The sequence below is a fragment of the Pleurodeles waltl genome, chromosome 5 (genome assembly GCF_031143425.1).
Source record: "Pleurodeles waltl isolate 20211129_DDA chromosome 5, aPleWal1.hap1.20221129, whole genome shotgun sequence".
Taxonomy (NCBI): domain Eukaryota; kingdom Metazoa; phylum Chordata; class Amphibia; order Caudata; family Salamandridae; genus Pleurodeles; species Pleurodeles waltl.
The window spans coordinates 895,417,239-895,435,640 of record NC_090444.1 but is presented as its reverse complement, the minus strand read 5'-3'; the positions used below and the strand labels follow the sequence as shown (position 1 = coordinate 895,435,640).

Sequence of the window (18,402 nt, the reverse complement as noted above, 5' to 3'; positions counted from 1 at the left end):
CGAACACTGGATGCATTGAGATTCCATACTTAATGTCACCTTGTTCAAAACGCTGAGGGTCCACATTACAATAAGTTAGTTTCTTTAATCCTCAATTCTATACTGTTGAAAACCAGTAAGTTTCAGTACACAACAAATGGAGACAGATGAACAAGGCTCCTGATAGATGGCACCACAAACCCTTAGACAGTCTGATAACAAGGACTACCTCAAAATGCAGGCATTCTTGTGAGTGTCAGTATTATAGTACAGAGGGAAAGAAGTAAACAGATAGAAAAACATACATGGAGGCGTGAATGTCAGTCAAGTAATGTAACAGAACTGTCACTTACCAAACTCATCGCAAGTAACATGTCAAAATATACTCTCACTGACCACAGAGTATATACAACGTATGAGACAAAACATGCAGGAGTTGCATAGGCAGGATTCAATGTTCAAGACTATTTCCAATGAAGAACTGAAACTGGCAAATAAAAAAAATATGGACACAAAAAGAAGCAAAAACAAACCACTAGTTTGCTTGCAAATGTCAGACTTTTTATTACAAGATAAAATGTATGAAGTATATATAACATCACAATCAGTTGCTCAATACGTGTGAAGTTGTGACTAGAGATGAAAAACTGATGTGGTGCTTTGAATGGGTTGTTCATTTCAATCAAATAAAAATGTTAAATACATAAACAGTATAAATACAATTTTGTCTTCTTCCTGACAACATATATAACCATTGATAAACAGCCAGTGATTCAATTCTAAACATTTTTTGTTGCAGTAGTTCACAGCAAAAATCAAGCGCATTCACAATGAAGGCCACAACTAAATGCATGGAGGGTGAGCAAGTCAGAGTTGATCATGTATTTGTTGACTGAAAACCTCATCCAATAATGTGAAGTTTTTCATACCATTTTCCACTTACCTCACACAAATCAAATCTTTAGCTCCACCCCGTAGTGAACACTGCGACTCAATGACCGCTCGCTCATTCCACGGCTAACCTCGGAGGAGCTTAAGAGTCTTTCAATCTAATGGTTCAACTACTGCTCAGGAGAAATGACGAGTGAACATTTTGATCTTCGCAAGATTTAACCGGGATATCGCGGAGTAGAACATGTACAATCATTTTTACATTGACATTATGCTTTTTTTTTTTACGTGGACTGTACAACATTCTGACCTAGTCCTTCATGGTGAGAGTCTCCCAGCTAGATGGATGATCTCATCCTGTTTGTGTCCTACCCAATGCTGCACAAGCTCTTAGATGGATTGTTTATTAACACGAATGAGTTTTACGCAAGCCCATTTCTCCACACATCATCTTAAATTTACCTAGTTTTTCACTTGAACGCATACCAACACTTCTGTTTGTAAAGTTTCCTGGGACAATATTATCCAGTAGTCGCAGTTTTGACACTGAAGAAAGATTCACTCATATTTGTAAACAGTTTTATGTAATCTTATTTGCTTGCCTTGGCAGAATAGTCATTATTTTCATTAAAAATGCTGTCTTTAGGTTGACTTTCTTTATCCCCGTCGATAAATGGATGTACAGCATATAGAGGGTTGCTTCACTTTAGCTGTGCGAATAATCTTTTAACAAGAATCGGGACCGTGCCGGTGTTTCGGCTTCTCTTAAACTAGTCAAGACTAGGTGAAGCAGACAACGAATACACCAAGAGGATATTTAGCAAAGACACCACCGGTTTCATCACAGAAATGCTCCAAAATTCCTCACGGAGGGGTGCTGCTTCTTCTCCAGTAGAAGGCCTGTGCAGTGACACAAGGCAAAGAGAGCTTCAACTTACAGCTCCGGGCCAGGAACAAACCTCTGCAATTCTTGCCAAGCTGGTTTGGTACAGAGCTTGTTTTGAGGAATGTGCAAACCCCGCTGAAATTGCTTACCACAGACACTCCCAAATGTGAACAGCAAAAAACATTGTGGATATTTGTGAAATATGTATTCAAGTCACACTGGTGCACTGAAAGGCTGACGAGAAAGGTAAATATTAAGCATAGCAGCTGCACTTGTAACGTTATAAAAATAGCACTTGTGCAGTCTTATGCCGCAGATCATGATACTGGGAACCCTAGAGGCTTAACATGTTGTCTCCAGAAGCAAGCCCTACATTAATATAGGCACCTGAGTGTTAGCCTATGAGGACAGCTTGGAGCATGGAGGCCGAGGGCAGAGAGAAGGACTACATTAATATAGGCACCCGAGTGTTAGCCTATGAGGACAGCTTGGAGCATGGAGGCCGAGGGCAGAGAGAAGGACTGCATTAAAGGGTGCATTGTACATCCTCGACGTACAGCTTACTGAGATTTGGCACTGCATTTAGTATTACAAAAGGTTGAGCTTGAGGAAAAAAATGTGTGCTGCTTTTTTTCAGAATGTGTCTTACACACCATTGAACCTTCAACAGCAAGAAAGACATTCCCTCGTTGAATTGTCGGAGGTATTTTTTTTAACAACCTAAATAAGACTTTTTTTCCTTTCGATTCAAATACTCACTTGGTCTTAGGGTGTTTGTTTTGCTGGGTAACAGAGTCCGGGAGAGGGATTTTTAAATCCATAGTTTAAAAAAAAATAACATAACTAAGTAATGTGGTCCAGGCAAAACAACTGAAAAGGAATAACCTGCAATCCATCTGTTGCTGGAGGAAATTACACCATACCTCTCTGCAAGCTCAGCACGCTTCACATCTTCTTTGGAAATTGGGTTTTAAAGTTTCCGAAAACAAATAATGACATCAAACGTCACAAGGAAACTCCCTTGCAAAGAAATAAAAAAAAATCCTGTTGAAATCTTTGGAATAAAAATAGGAGGATGCTCAACACACTGACAAAAGTTGAACATTTCCGTAGCAGTGAATTACGGTCACCGTGATACTGAATGCAAATTTGTGAACATGCTGAGGATCACAGGAGTGTAGCTCACACAACCCCCTTACGGAAGGCCTAAGTATGAAATATAAATAAAGAGCTGAAATAAAAATATTATTTTATTGCACTGATTCAATGTAACGGTGTTTTGATCAGACCGAGGAAGAAATCCATCACGCCCTTTTAAAAAAAAAAATGAAAAGTCACTAAAATAGGAAAAGCAGGGACATTTCTGTTAAAACCGTTTGGGCTTCACATCTTGGGTGACAGGTTGGTATTGTCCTCTGTGGTGAAATTGTTCTTTTATGTGGCAAGTGGAAAGGAGATTTAATTACAGTCTTGCAGCCAACAATTTTTCTGAAAATTTCTGCGACCCTGTGTGGGAAAAAAACAACAGTTAGTTGTGTAACAAAAAATAACATACTCCAACATGTTTAAAAATACTTGTAGATGTAAGTATTTCATTTGATTTGTTTTAAAATGTATTCGTTCAACTTCACCTACACTATTGAACAGTCACTTAGTTGAGATACTCATTGTAATTCCAACCAAGCATTACAATGCTGTGAAGACAAAATAAAAAAGTTTTAAAGGGTTTCTAAAAACAGAATGAGAATGAATACTGAGAGACACTGGCAGATTGTTCCACAGTTGAGGAACAAGCAGAAAAAGTGAGCACCCTGTGGAAGGGGAGTTTTTTTTTAAGCATGGATCGGCCACCAAGAGTTTAAAAGTTTTATTGCAGGATTCTTCCAGTCGTACGGCACCTAAAAATTTCACGCCAACAGGATTGAATAGTGCAATATAAAACTTTGTGCACCAGACAGTTGTACATGTCCAGGTAGTGAAAAACTCTTAAATTCGTTTTGCACTACTGCAAGGCCTATCTCTCCCATAGGTTACCACTGGATTTGCCTTATTACATTTTATAAGTGTAATTTCCAATTGGGAAGAGATACAACCCCCCCGCCCCCTCAAGACTGGTGTCTCTCGGATCACAATTTAAAATAAATGATGGTGAAATCAGATTTTAAATTGTAATTCTGAAAATGCCACTTTTAGAAAGTTGACATTTTCTTACCTTAAATCATCTAGGTCATTCTGCCTGTCTTTAAATACACATCTTCGGAGGGGAGGGGGGTGTTGGCAGCAAGGCTCTTGTGCCTTCCCTCCAGACAGCCACACACAAAAGAGCTTATGTACTGATGGGCCATCAACATTCTGAAGGACCATCCTGGGCAGGATGGGAGAGAGGAGCTATGCAATACAAGCGGATTTATAGGAGCGGCTAATCACCCACACGGGTATGCAGGTGCTGATATAAGGTGCTCTTTCCGGATGAACAGCCAGGACTTGAGTCCCTTCCTGAAATCCAGAAAGAGAGGATGAGCTCTGTGAGGGAAGGGGGAGGTTGCTGCAGGATTCACCGTGGGTTAGGACAAGAAGCCTCCTCCGCTGTTGTGCCAGCGGAAGCGGGGGGGGGGGTGCATGAGGGAGAGGAACAGGGAGAGTCCGCCTGCTCTGTGCCAAACTACCAGGGGGTCATTTATGGTGCGTAACTGACTTACCCTGACTAGGATTGTGGTCCCTACTAGGACAGGGTTTAAACCTCTTTCCAATTTCTGACAGTAATGAGTCAGGTGAAGATCCCTCCATGGCTCTGTCCTTCATCACAAAAAAAAGACCATAGTTCAAGCATGAGCTTTATCCAGGTCCACTTTTAATGTTCATATTGAGGAGGCTAATAATACGTTAAAGTTTTAGATCTCCTCCAACCTTAATTATATTCCGCTGGGTAGAGCCTCCAAGTCAAAGCCTAAGACATCTGAAGCCGTGTGAGACCAGCCTATTTACCCAAAGAAAAAGAGCTGCAAGGTGCTGGAGAAGGCATGACATAAAAATTAGGACCTAATAGCAAAAGTGAAGTATCTGATGGGGATTAAAAGTCACCACAAAGCCATGAGAACAGCTCAATTTACCTTTATGCAGAGAAAGTGGATGGGGCCCTCCATTCTGCTAAGGAATTTTTTTCTATTGTTAAATCCTTAATGGAACCCACGGCAACAGCACCCATCACCCTGCCCCTGAGGAGACATGCAATGACCTAGCTGATTTTTTCTCTATAATTGGGACAGTATATGTCTCTTCCCCAACTAAAGCTCAGCTCGTCACAGCTCCCGCTAGATATGATTCGGACACACTTAAGGGGCTATATTTCTAAGTATTTCAACCTTTGCAACCAGAACTTTTTTCTGGCTTTATCAAGTCTATGAATTTCAGCTCCATCGTTTGTTCTGCATAAAGGTGCTCCTATTACTTTTCATATTGGGGCTGATCTTCTCAAACTTAGCATTTCTTTTGCAGAGGTGAAAACCCGTGGTGGTGTTGTCCTTGTTGAAAAAGCCTTAACTGGATACCACTAAAACCACAAAAATGCGAACAATCTCTCTTTTCCCGTTTAAGGCCAAACTGCTGGACAAACATACCTATCTGCAAGTGTTTAATTACTTTGAGACCCACAACTTTTTCTACTCATCTCAATACAGCTTTCACTCTTTCAACAGTAGTGAATCTGCCCTTCTAACAGCAACAGAAAAAATTAGCTGGACACTAAATAAAGGTGGGTCTACAATGCTCATCCTGCTGGATCTGAGCGTTGAGTTTGATACTGTCTCACAATATACTGCTAACAAGACTTTATGAAAGTGGGATATGTGATGAGGCCTTGGCATGGATTAAATCTTTTCTGGAACATCGATCCTCCCAGGTGACTGACAACTTTTTTCCATGCCCGCATCTAGGACTTTTAAAGAACCCCAAGGATCGTCGTGGAGTCTGACGCTTTTTATTATATATTTCCAACTATTGGCTAATCTGGTTGAAATGTTGAGCCCCACCTTATGCGGATGACATGTAGCTTATCTTTCCCCTTGCCCCTCGTCCAAATGGTTTCCGGTCCAAATTGAGGGAATGCCTGTCATCCTTAGCATGCTGGATGGGTTTCAACTACCAACTACCTAAAAATGAACAGTAGTAAAACAGAAGTCATAGTGATAGGAAATCAGCTCATTCTTTGGTGCCCCCCTTTGTGGCCAGGTGACCTAGGATCTCTCCCAATGCCCAAACTGGTGGTCAAGAATCTGGGTTTGTGGTCTGAAAACTATCTATCTCCGGACAATGTGAGGGCAGAGGAGCCTAGAAAATCTAAATCGCAGTAGCACACCCAAACATTGGGTAGATCTGGACAGAGTTAACCTCAAAGCATATCAGGAAATGTGACAAATTTAAAACGGCATTTCAAAATACAGCAAATAAGAAAGAACCAACTTAACAAGAAAGTTCAAGATTAGAAGTTCAGGAAACCCATTAAGATTTATTAACTATTTAGGTACAATAAAAAATCAGGAAAATTAAAATACAGCAATTATCATGAACAAAATTGCCCTTAAGACTCTAAATACAGGAACTTAAAAAAAGTGCAAATTTATGAACAATAGTCTAAGTGACAAATGTGCAGCAAATCAATAAGAAATCAGGCAGCATCCACAGACATAGGAAAGGTCTCAAACAGAGTCTGGCTCACCCCAAATCCGGGGCTTATACACAGTTTTCTGACATTGAAATTATGAAACCTACAATATTAGCATGGTATGATCATTGCTCCAACAAATCACAGTTACCCATTTTTTTTAAATACCATATTTTATTGAATTCAACTCTGACATATGCAACAGACTCAAAACCAGAACTGTATGAACGGATCACCTAGTCAATTGGCTTATCCCCAACAAACATAGGCAGCTTGATGAATAGACATTATAACCTCAGAGTACCCCCACTGACAACCCCACCCCACTACCTCCATCCTCAGGCTGGGTCAAGCCCTTCAAAAGTCTTAGAAAAGTTTTAGAAAAAGAATTGGGTTGTCATGCAGTTCAAGTAGGATCCCCCCTGTGCCAGACCCAACCATATCAGGGCAGCCTGGCATCTGTTACTGTTGATGTCTGTGCTGATGTTAAGAAGAGTAAATGTAGGGTCCCTGGAAAGCCTTCAGCCCAGTACCTGCCTCAGGCACACAAGCACTCCCACCCAGAAGGGTATCAGCCATTCACAGATCCACACAGTGTGCAATCAGAGTGCAAACAGAGAGGCAATTGCTGCCTCCCCGGAACAGGCAAAAGCCTCTCTCCAGTCGTCATCCGGCAAGGATCCCAAGTCCTGGACCCATACTGCCTGTAGTTGGTCAAATGGGTCTTTCGAATGAATCACCAGAGAGCGATACACCTGAGCGACCTTGTGGGTAGTCATTTCATCTAGCAGGCTCTTAGCCTCAATAGGGCTATAGCTCAGTAGTTCCGTCAATGATGCTATATAGGATGTGAGGGCATGGCAGAGATGTAAATACCTAAAAAATGTACTGTAATGTAGATCATACTACTCATGGAGGTCTGTGAAGGATTTAATTGCCAGACCAGGCCGAAATCATGTCTCCAAATTTGGAGATCCCAACAATGTCCCAGGACTTAAAACCCTGTAGAGTAGCCACCTGTTGCAGTGCAGATCCACACCATAGGGGAGTTTCCTTAGTCATGTGTCCTGTCTGCCCCAACATTTTGTGCATGTCTCCACACCTGAACTACCACTGTTTTGGCTGGAGGAAGAGGATAAAGTGAAGAGCTGCCGTAGAGTATGTGCAAAAGGGATATATCAGTCATTGCCAATATTCCAGACACAAAATCTGGATCACCTGCGCTGCCAAACCACCATCTATTAATGATAATCAGGTTGGACGCCCCATAGTGGGGGGCAACATCTAGAGCAGAAATGGCTTCACTGTACATCAACAAATATCAATTAGATAGGGCAATTCTTGGCGTTCGGTAGTTTTACAGGAAGGCCTGAAGGAGTGCATCTACCTTCTTGAAAACGTCTTGTGGTAGAGGTAAGGAATAATTCTGTAGCTAGTACAACAGTTGCAGCAGGAAAGCCATCTTATAAATGGAGGAACACCCCATGGTAAATAAAGGAAGCGTGGACCAGAACCCCAGGTTTTGGCAGAGCTGGTCTAGCTGGAGCTGAATACTCCTTTTCCATCAACAAAACAAAGCGTATGGGGAGTACTGTGAACAGGCTAATTTGGGCCGTTCAGCTGGTCATCAGATCACGAATGTGGTGATCTGATTATCGGCATGGGGTGTGTTAGTGGTGGCCCTGTGCTCATTAAAGGGGTGGGGGTGTTCCCCTTACGGAATAGGTGGTCTCACACACATTATAGTGTCACGCTTCATCATTTGACCACCTATCACCACCCAGGTAAGATGACACCACCTGGGCGGACTCAACCTCGTTGTTTAAAGAACTCTGAGGGAGTGCTAAAATTAATTTTTCTGGATAAAGCGGGGATCCAGTTGAGTGAGAATATAAGCTAAAATTACCTACCAAATCACTGGTGTATCCTAATCCTTTAATGACAGTGTTTGTGGATAAGATTAAAAACAATTAGGACACTCTTGAATTGAATGGTTCAAGGTGTCGTCTAAATCTATATGGCCAACATGTTTCTGCCCTCTCCTATAGCCAAACTGGACTGGTGGGGCATTTGCATTGGCCTAGGATCCCTCCTATGTATGGGGGTGGCTGACTAAGCAAAAAAAGTGAGCAGATTCGTTGAAATGCACACTGGGCCTACGTGATTAAAAATTCTGTTAAGGAAGGCCCTATAATGGAAAGACAATTAGCCCCAGGTCTGGGAAGGGTGTACGGGGTTGCCCCTTGTAGTCACACTTACTCCAAGGTGGCAATCCATATAGCAACCTCGACGTGTCCCCGTCCCAGCCATTTGCACCTTTTCCATGCCCTCTGTGAGTTGCCCGTTATGTAAAAGTTAAGGTTTTTGAAACCATCTACCTGAGCCTGCAATTCTGGGCCCAAAGCAGAGCAGACGAGGTTGGAGTTAATCGGGTAAAGTGAAAATTTGGCTTAGTTGAAAGTGAGCCAGAAAAACTGTACAAAGTTTGGAGTATCTGAAGGACTCTACGCCCAGACTCTTGCTGGGCAGGTAGAAATATCAGGATGTTGCTGGCATTCAACTCTATCTTATCTCAGCGTGCTGCACCCAGTCCTGTCCCCTGACTAAAGCATCTATTGTCTGGCATCCTACTAGGGCACATTTACACATTTTAAAATGTCACATAACCCTAACACCTTAGCACTAGCCCATTACATGAATATTGTTTCAACCCTGATAACCTTAAGTCATTCAGGGGTATTAGAACTTGTTAGACTTTTCATCCTTGCTGTGGTTTCCCCTAAGCTTTTGCCTCTGTTTCCCAGGTTGTTGATGTGTGCTGGACTCTGTTTTTGCTTTTTTTGTTACTCTGGGCTCTTCACCACTGCTAACCAGTGCTAAAGTGCAAGTGCTCCTATACAAAATGTGTATGTAAATGGTTTAACCATGATTGGCATATCTGATTTACTAGTAAGTCCCTAGTAAAGTGCAGTAGAGGCGCTCAGTGTACCCACTTGCCAGGCCTAAACCTTCAATTTTCTTAAATGTAAGACACGCCCTAGGGTAGGCCCTAGGTAGACCCAAGGGCAGGGTGCAGTGTATGGTTAAGGTAGGACTTATAGTAATGTGTTTTATATGTCCCGACAGTGAGATACTGCTAAATCCGTTCTTCACTGTTGCAAGGCCTGTCCCTCTCATAGGTTAACGGGGGGCTACCTTTAAATATGATTAAAGTGTAGATTCCCTTTGGGAGCGGAAAGACATGGAGTTTGGAGTCTCTGAGCTCACAATTTAAAATACATCTTTTAGTAAAGTTGATTTCAAGATTGTGTGTTTAAAATTGCCACTCTTAGAAAGTGAGCATTTTCTTGCTTAAACCATTTCTGTGACTCTGCCTGTTTGCGGATTCCCTGTCTTGGTCAGTTTGACAGTTGGGCTGGTTGCACCTCTCACTAGACAGTGACACAAAGGGAGCTGGGGTATAGTCTGCATATCCTGATGGGCCATCTGTGCTAGGAGGAAGGGAGGAGTGGTCACTCAAACCTGAAAGGGCTGTGCCTGCCCTCATACAATGCAGCATCCAACCCCCTGGTGTGTGTCTGGGGCCTGGCCAAGGGAGGATTTCACAAACAAGAGAGACTTTTCTTTGAAATAAGCCTACTTCAAAGAGCAAAATGGGTATAAGAAGGGCACCCAAAACCACAGACTTTGGACCACTTCTGGAAACCAAGAGGAACCTCTGCCTGGAGTAGAGCCGGAGAGCTAAAGAAGAAGAGCTGCCCTGCCTGACTGTGCTTTGTGGAGCTAACCTTCTGCCTGTGCTAAAGGACAAAGACTGGACTTTGTGTTGCCTTCCATCTTGTGAAGAACTCTCCAAGGACTTGATTTAGAGTTTGCCTCCTGTTGTGTGAAGTGTCAGGGACAGCAAAGACTTCTCTCTGCCAGCACCTGGAGCCTCTGCTGAGACTCCTACTCTGCGAAGTGGTGCCCATCCAGTTCCTCGGACCCTGAAAGGAGAGGCTGGCAGCCCAAGAGTGAGAAATGCACGCACTGACCGCCGTACGGGGAAAAGATCGACACAACTCCGATCTGCGGCTGTAAAGTGAAAGCGCCGCCAGCTTCGCGGATGAAAATCGACGCTCGCCTGCAACGCGACTGGAAGATTGACGCCTGCGGATTGAGATACGACGCGCAGCATCGCTGACGGAGGCTGGTGAGATCGCAACACACGCTGCGTGATTTTGGGATCATCGTGCGGCAGGATTTCTGACACAAACATCGCTGGGCATGCAAAAATTACACAAGGCCTGCTCGGACCCAAGAGTGCAGTTCGAATCGACGCATCGATCTCCTGCCAAGAGAAGAAACGACACACGCAGACTCAACTAAAGGAGAAACGACGCAAGGTCTCGCTCATGAGTGAAATTGATGCATCGCAAGCCCTTTCGATGCACACTCGCCCGTGCGGGGATATTTGTGACGCACCCAGGTACGTTTCCATGGTAACAGCGTTAGCATTGTGTTTAAAATTAATTGATAACTTGACTTCTGTATTGTGGATTTGTGTCGTTTTGGTCATGTTTTGTTTAGATAAATATTTTATATGTTTCTAAACCTGTGTTGTGTCATTTTGTAGTGTTTTCATTAAGTTACTGTGTGTGATGGTACAAATACTTTACACCTAGCACTCTGAAGTTAAGCCTGCTGCTCGTGGCAAACTACCAAGGGGGCAAGTGGGGGTTAGCTGAGGGTGATCCTGTTTTACACTGACTAGAGTGAGGGTCTTTGCTTGGACAGGGGGTAACCTGACTGCCAACCAAAGACCCCATTTCTAACAGAACTAAGAACTAATGACAAACAACTGAAAACCATTGTGAATGAATGCAGTACAGTGTGGAAGTGGAAAAGACACTGAATTGTGTTATAAATAGTTTCTCAAGTGAACCTTTCAAGTACAGAGTGATACAAAAATAAACATTTTGCATCTTGCTGCAGGTAGTGTCAAGTGAGAAATATAAACACAGAATGCACATCATTGTACTAAATCCATTATGGACAAGATGGTGTTAAGGCCTAGTTAGCCTAAGCCAAAGAAAACATACTTTAACACATCAGAATTATTTTGTTTCAATTGCAAGAGCTCTACGTCACTGTACATTTGTAAACTGAGTTGCAGAGCAATTGGTGGTAACGCACATCAAAAACTTATACAACCATCAAATTAAAATTGTCTGCCTCCATTTTTGGCCTCTTAAGGCATTTGCAAAAGGAAACTGTGGGCCTTACCCACCACTACTCAAAAAAATATAATCGAATCCATCATAACATCTTGACTAGATTATGGTAAAGTTTTGGTGCCATGCAGGTGGCTTTAAAAGGATTGCAAACAATCCAAAATGCTACAGCCGAGCTTTTACGTCACTACCTTTACATCACTGATTCCTTCTCATCTACACGGCCTGCACTGGTTACAGCCAACACCACACATACAACTCGAAACTCTATGCTTTGTGTATAGGGCTTTTATTTAAAATTCGGCCTGGGGGCGTGGTTTGGCCACCAAAGAAAATGGCCGCCTGAGGATGAAGCTCCGCGTGCCGAGCTAGATTCCAGCTACGGTGGGGGTAAGGCGCGCCTGAGGCAGCCTCCTATCATCTTCCTGGAACTGCGAGACACGCAGTCCGGGGAGGCGAAAGATTTCCCCAGCGAGATATGGTGCCCGCGATGCTATCGGACGCGGATCACTGGAGGCCTTCGGTGGCGCGGCCGACCGCGGCCTAAAGTGGGAGGCCCACCCGCCAAAGGAAGTCACCTTGGAAGCCTCGGAGCCGCGACTGCACTCAGAATGGCGCGGTCGAGACCACCAGCAAAGGACAGGGCGTCGGGAGGCATGGGGGTAAGCGGCAGTGGGAGCGGGCCACCCTCATCTCTATCTCTGTCTCTGTCTCCAAACTACCACCCACGGCAGCGCTGCAGGCTCCGGCTCACGACCGCGGCATACTACCGGGGGACATCTTGGAGCCGCAGGGCGTGCGGGCCGAGAAGGCGATGCCCCCCCCCCCGAGAGGACGAGACACCCATAGCGTGGAGGACGAGCAAGCTTGAAGCTCGCTCGGGGCCCACGATCGTGTGCCTGGCCGCGGTATTAAACGAAGGGCCCGAGAGAGAGGAGAACCAGCTTCGGATAAGTACTGTGGCCATACACTGAGCAAACAAAACAGAGGATCCAACTACCTCTCTACCAATAGCACTGAGGGAGAAACGAAAATCTCTTTGAACTATCTGCCTTGCAACATAGCAGCGACGCTGTGGTCTAGAGAGTCATGACATGAGACACATAGCTCCAAAGGCACCACTGCATACAGTACAATAATAGGAGGAAATCATAAGAACGGTTGATCCCCAACTGCAACACATAAACTTTACTGACAGAGGTCATCAATATACAGCCTCACAATAGAGCGCTAGGCGGCCATAACTAACGGGACCACTGCCCCTCCACCCCCCCCGAGAGAGGCGAAGTGGGGGACCATCACAAGGGGGACAAAATGAATAGATACAGATGGTGAAGAGACGGTGCACCACCAGCAGAGAGGGCATGGAAGGGGTGAAATACTACAAAGCGGCACTGGAGGACGGAATGAATAGACGAAGATAGCGAAGAAGTGAAATAATAGCAGAAAGACAGAGTGAAGTATAAGTATGAGACAATCACTCACACCAGGACGCCACAGGAACGGAGGGGCAGGAATAGAGGTCCAGTGACAGTGTCACCCATTGTACCACAACAACAGTAAAAGTGCTGGCTCAACTTCCTATCCTCCCCCTTTTACGCCATAGACCTTATCTCTCAGATAACAACACTATTGCATGGAAGAGGCCCGAATGCAGATTCCCACCTGCCACACAAATAGTGGGTGTCTTGGGGAACGGTCCTTAACATCCTAGAGATGAAACGAAAGGAGAACAGAAACGGTCCCCCACTGCCTGCACAGCCTTTTCACTAGCCTGCACTTCACAGCAACACTTCACCTCCTCTCCCAAGTCCAATCCTACCTACAAGGACCACCCTCTTACAACAGATGCGACCTCGAAGCCCCAACCTACAGGACAGGAGAAGAACGATTGGCAAGCTCCAATCTTATCGTACCCAAACGACGAAATGTATCATATAGAGTCTCCTACATCACGAAGGAAATGTGCAACGGAAAGCCATCAGGCAAGCATTCCAGACAACGTCTGTTCTCAGAGGCTATCACACAATTGAAACCCATGACAGCGCAAATGGCAACATCAGGGCCAATGCCCACACCAACAGACCCTTCTGCCCTGGAAGCCACAGAAAGTATACTGCAGGAGATTGCCACGGTGGGACACCGTCTCGAGGCAATGGACCAGAAGATCACGAACTTAACCATAGCCTCCTCCTCCATCCGTGCAGATATAGCAGGCTTCAAGGACACAGCGGACGCCCTGGACCAACGCCTCACTACGATGGAAGATCAAATGGTGACACTACTGGATCAAGAAACCGAATTACGATCCCTCCGAGCAAAGGTAACTGACTTAGAGGACCGGAGCGGCTGAGACAACATACGACTTTTCGGTGTCCCGGAACGCAAAGCAGGATCTGATATCAAGGCCTTCCTCCACTCACTCTTGCCCGATCTTTTCGGTATTGAATTCTCACCACCACTACAATTCCAAAGGGCACACAGAATCGGACCACCGCAGAAGGCTACTTCCGACAAACCACGGCCTATCGAGCATGTTTTTTAAGACATGAATATGCTCAACAGGTTATATCAGCAGCTAAAACGCAAAGACCGGCCTCTCTAGACGGCCATGAGATCAGAGTAGCTGCCGACTTCTCCAGGCTGACGAATGAAAAGCGAAAAGCGTTCCTAGCCTTCAGACCACAACTCAGGACCCTAGACATCAAATATGGCCTTTTCAAACCCACAAGGATGTGGATCACCTACCGTGGTAAATCCAAAGACTTTACTGAACCACAGGACCTCAGCTCATTCCGCAATGATCTTACCTCACACCCCATGGATGTTTCATCAGGACAAGGCGATCCCGATTCCTCCCAGACCGGGAACAACCCCCTGCTGCACTATTACGAGCCCAACTGCAACAGCCTGCCTAACACAAGAGAGGCAGAATGTATGACCCCCTTCCCAAGCCACAGGACAATCGTGATCAGGTGCTACAGGCAGTAATAGACCATACTCAAGACATGGGTAGGGACAAATCCCGCTCCCCTCTGAAGCCGTCACTGGACGATCACTCAGATCATTGAACCCTGAGAATACATAGAACACTGAAGGAATGGACCCTCATTAAGCAACCGACCTGCTTATCGTCGGACAGATAAGTTGCATACCCAGCTGTTCTGAACCAAAGCTGTACCTTTGATGGGGAGGGAGTGGGGGGGTCTGAGAGTCTGCAGCCACCCCCTCTCATTATGGGATATCAGCTCTTAAAGGGTAATGTCTGCTTATTGGCTAGGACATCCTTAACCGACCTCAGAGGTATAGCTGAAGCTCCTACACAGATCTATAGAGACAGCCCTGAAGGATGTCAAAACTGTTGTAAATGTACCATTTTAAACCTATACTCTGCCTTAAACAACCATGTATGATCAGGTCATCTCCAATACCTTTCCCCCACGTTCTTCCGAACCTAGACTCCTCTTTACTCAAACCCCAGTGATACCATTATCTATCTATACCCGCACCACGCAACACATAACATAATGAGGCTGACTACTGACCCCTCCAAAAATTATCTAAGAAACATCGAAATAACCCTCATCATATTTACATCTCATAACAATACTCCATCGGTGCACGGACCCTACAGGTACGAACCTGCAGGTTAACAGACTAACTGACAGCAAGTTTCCTTTTTTCTTCCTTCTTTCTCCTTTTATAGGTCTTTCTCTCATCCTTTACTCATTAGTGCATAAGTTATTTCTCCGCTTTAGGAGCTTTCCAACCTTATCCCTAATTCTATAACTCCTACTCATTGCCCCTGGTGACCGAGGGACCCAGACACATCTCGCCTTTGCCCCTTATTTAAATCATTATCTCCACTACATGTCCCTGGACAACTACTACCCGTACAATACTCTACCCCCGCGCCCTTCCTCCTTGACCACACATTACAGATACATTATACGGAATACACCTCATCCACACAGCACCCATGGGAACGACAACGCCGCTCACAATCATCTCCTGGAATGTCCATGGTATGACCCACTATGTCAAACAACAGAAAGTACTATCCTATTTGCGCTCTAAACATGCAGATATTGCCCTGTTACAGGAAACACACCTTGACTCAGCAGAATCTGAAAAACTTCGTAGAGGCTGGGTTGGTAAAGTACTCTATAGTGGTAAACCGCTCGTATCTGACGGAATGCAGGGTACTGGGAGGAAATGTGGGGTGGCAATTCTCATACGTCGTTCACTGCAGTTCCGGTTGCTTAAAACATGGCACAACCCGGAAGGTCGTTATGTCCTGGCCAAAATCAGGATAGGTCTTTCCATGATCTGCATAGGTTCAATATACGCCCCAATAGGCTCTAAGCACAGTTTTTTCCTCTCTCTTAACGACTGCTCACACAGATTGGTGCCTCCCAATATGTATTGGGTGGAGACTGGAACATTGTACAGGATGCTATCCTTGATCGCACAAGCAGGCCTCGACGCAGGTAATAACTCAGACAGGGCCCTACTCCGTGACATCCTTCCCGACCACAGCTTGTTAGACTGTTGGCGCCTATTACACCCCTCAGACCGCCAATACACCTTTCTCTCTCCAGTCCATGGAACCCAATCGCGACTAGACTACTTTATGATCGACCAGAGACTGATACAATCGATAAAACTGACGGATATCCTTGCGGCCGCACTATCTAACCACTCCCCGGTTCTGCTAACGCTGGAACTAGGAGTGATCAGTCTCGGCCGTAAACCATGGCGCCTCCCCAACTCCAGATATAGAACCCTAAGAGGAAAGGAGCAACTTAAAACCCATTTAACCACCTACCTAAAAGATAACAAAGGCTCGGTATCCTCACCCCAACTTCTATGGGCGGCAGCAAAGGCAACTATCAGAGGTCAGCTAATGAGAGACATTGCTAATGCTCAAAAGAGAGATCAACAGGCCAAACTGGAAGACAGGATAGCCCATGCAACCAGGGAATATACGCGAACCCCCACCTCACCCAATCGTCGCCATCTTGAACAAGCTAAAATGGAACTCAACTCCCTATATACCTTGCGGGCAGAATATGCATTGCAAAGATTAAAGGGCCACCATTATGAACAAGGCGAGAAAGCAGGCCGTCTACTAGCCGCCCAACTACGCCAAAGAGAAATTACATTAGCCATGCCAGCAATCAATGACCGAAATAACGACCTCCTCACGCACCCATAGGCAATTGTGAACAAATTCGGCAGCTATTACCAAGCCCTATACACCCCAGAAACAGTAGAAGCCATGGACCTCCTCAACACCTTCCTACAAAGAGCAGATATACCCTGCCTTTTGACAGAAGGTAGGGCACTCCTAGAAGGTGATATTAGCAAGGTAGAGATTCAACAGGCGATAGCCAATCTATCGTATCACAAAGCCCGGGGGAAGATGGCTTCACGTTCGAATTCTATAAATGGTCCGGGACAGATACAGTGGAAACCCCATACAACGCTTTCCAGGGAGCGGACCGCACGGTATGCCTATATCCTATCTCCAACAAAGCCACTATCACAGTTTTACCCAAACCAGGAAGAGACCCACTTCTTTGTGGGAGCTATCGTCCCATATTACTACTTAATGGAGACACCAAAATCTTAGCAGCGATATTAGCAATCCGACTTGCAAAAGTAATTCCCTCGCTAATCCATCATATCCAGGTGGGCTTTGTGCCGGGCCGCTCGTCAAGGAACCACCTCCGTACGCTATCCCATACCATATGGACAGCGGGAGATTCACAGGAAGAAGCCCTCACCCTCTCATTGGATGCAGAGAAGGCATTCGACCGAATAGAATGGTGGTATCTTTTTTAAACTCTAAAACGCTTCGGACTAGGGACTAACTTTATCAATAGAATACAACTACTCTATGATTCCCCGACAGCTCAGGTGAACTGTGGAGGGTTTCTATCTGACACCTTCCCGATCTCCAGAGGTACACGACAGGGCTGCCCACTATCCCCACTATTATTCTTATTAGCTGTCGAACCCCTTGCGGCGGTAATTAGGAACTCTAATTCAATATCCGGAATCCCAATCCCAGGCAGATGTTCCACTATTTATCTCTACGCAGACGATATCCTACTCACGCTCACCGACCTATCCAACTCCCTACCAGCTCTTAAACAGATACTGACAGAATTTGAGCAACTTTCGGGCTATCGGATAAACTGGGATAAAATCGAGGCTCTCCCCTTATCCCCTGTAACAACCAACTCCTCCCTACAAGGTCTGCTGGTTAAATGGAACGCGCACGTCTCCGTTACCTAGGCATTGATATAAATAGAGGCCTAGAAAACATAGTGACGGACAACTTAACCCCTTAATCAATAACATGAAACGAGACTTTGAGAAATGGAAACAATTAGGATTCTCCATGTGGGGCAGAGTGCAGGCGGTGAGAATGGTAACTCTCCCAAGATTCCTATACGTACTGGGTATGCTCCCTTTACACATACCATAAACCCTCCTCCGAGAGATAGACCGTTGCACTTGCGCCTTTGTCTGGGGATCCATGTGCCCACAACTGCCCAGAGCCACGTTATTAGCATGACGTGAATTTGGAGGTTTGAATCTCCCTTCCATAGAACACTACTCTTCCGCACTACACCTATCGCAGATGACCCTCCTACTCCCGAATGTGCGGGACCCACCACTCTGGGTAGCAGTGGAAAGGGCAATTACAGGAGTTCCCCATGAACTGCAGATACTATACAACACGGACATGCTGGACCAACGAA

At 45.1% G+C, this 18,402-nt stretch overlaps 1 protein-coding gene across 3 annotated transcripts in view; it reads right to left on the bottom strand.

Moving 5' to 3' along the window:
* Nucleotides 1-515: 515 nt before the first annotated feature.
* Nucleotides 516-18,402, bottom strand: part of GNPAT (glyceronephosphate O-acyltransferase) — a 443,941-nt gene continuing 426,054 nt past the window's right edge. For all 3 annotated transcript variants that reach the window (XM_069235014.1, XM_069235013.1, XM_069235015.1), the window contains exon 16: nt 516-3,262. In XM_069235014.1, coding sequence (XP_069091115.1) covers nt 3,219-3,262 — 44 coding nt within the window. In that variant the 3' untranslated portion in view covers nt 516-3,218. The remainder of the gene's footprint in view (nt 3,263-18,402) is intronic.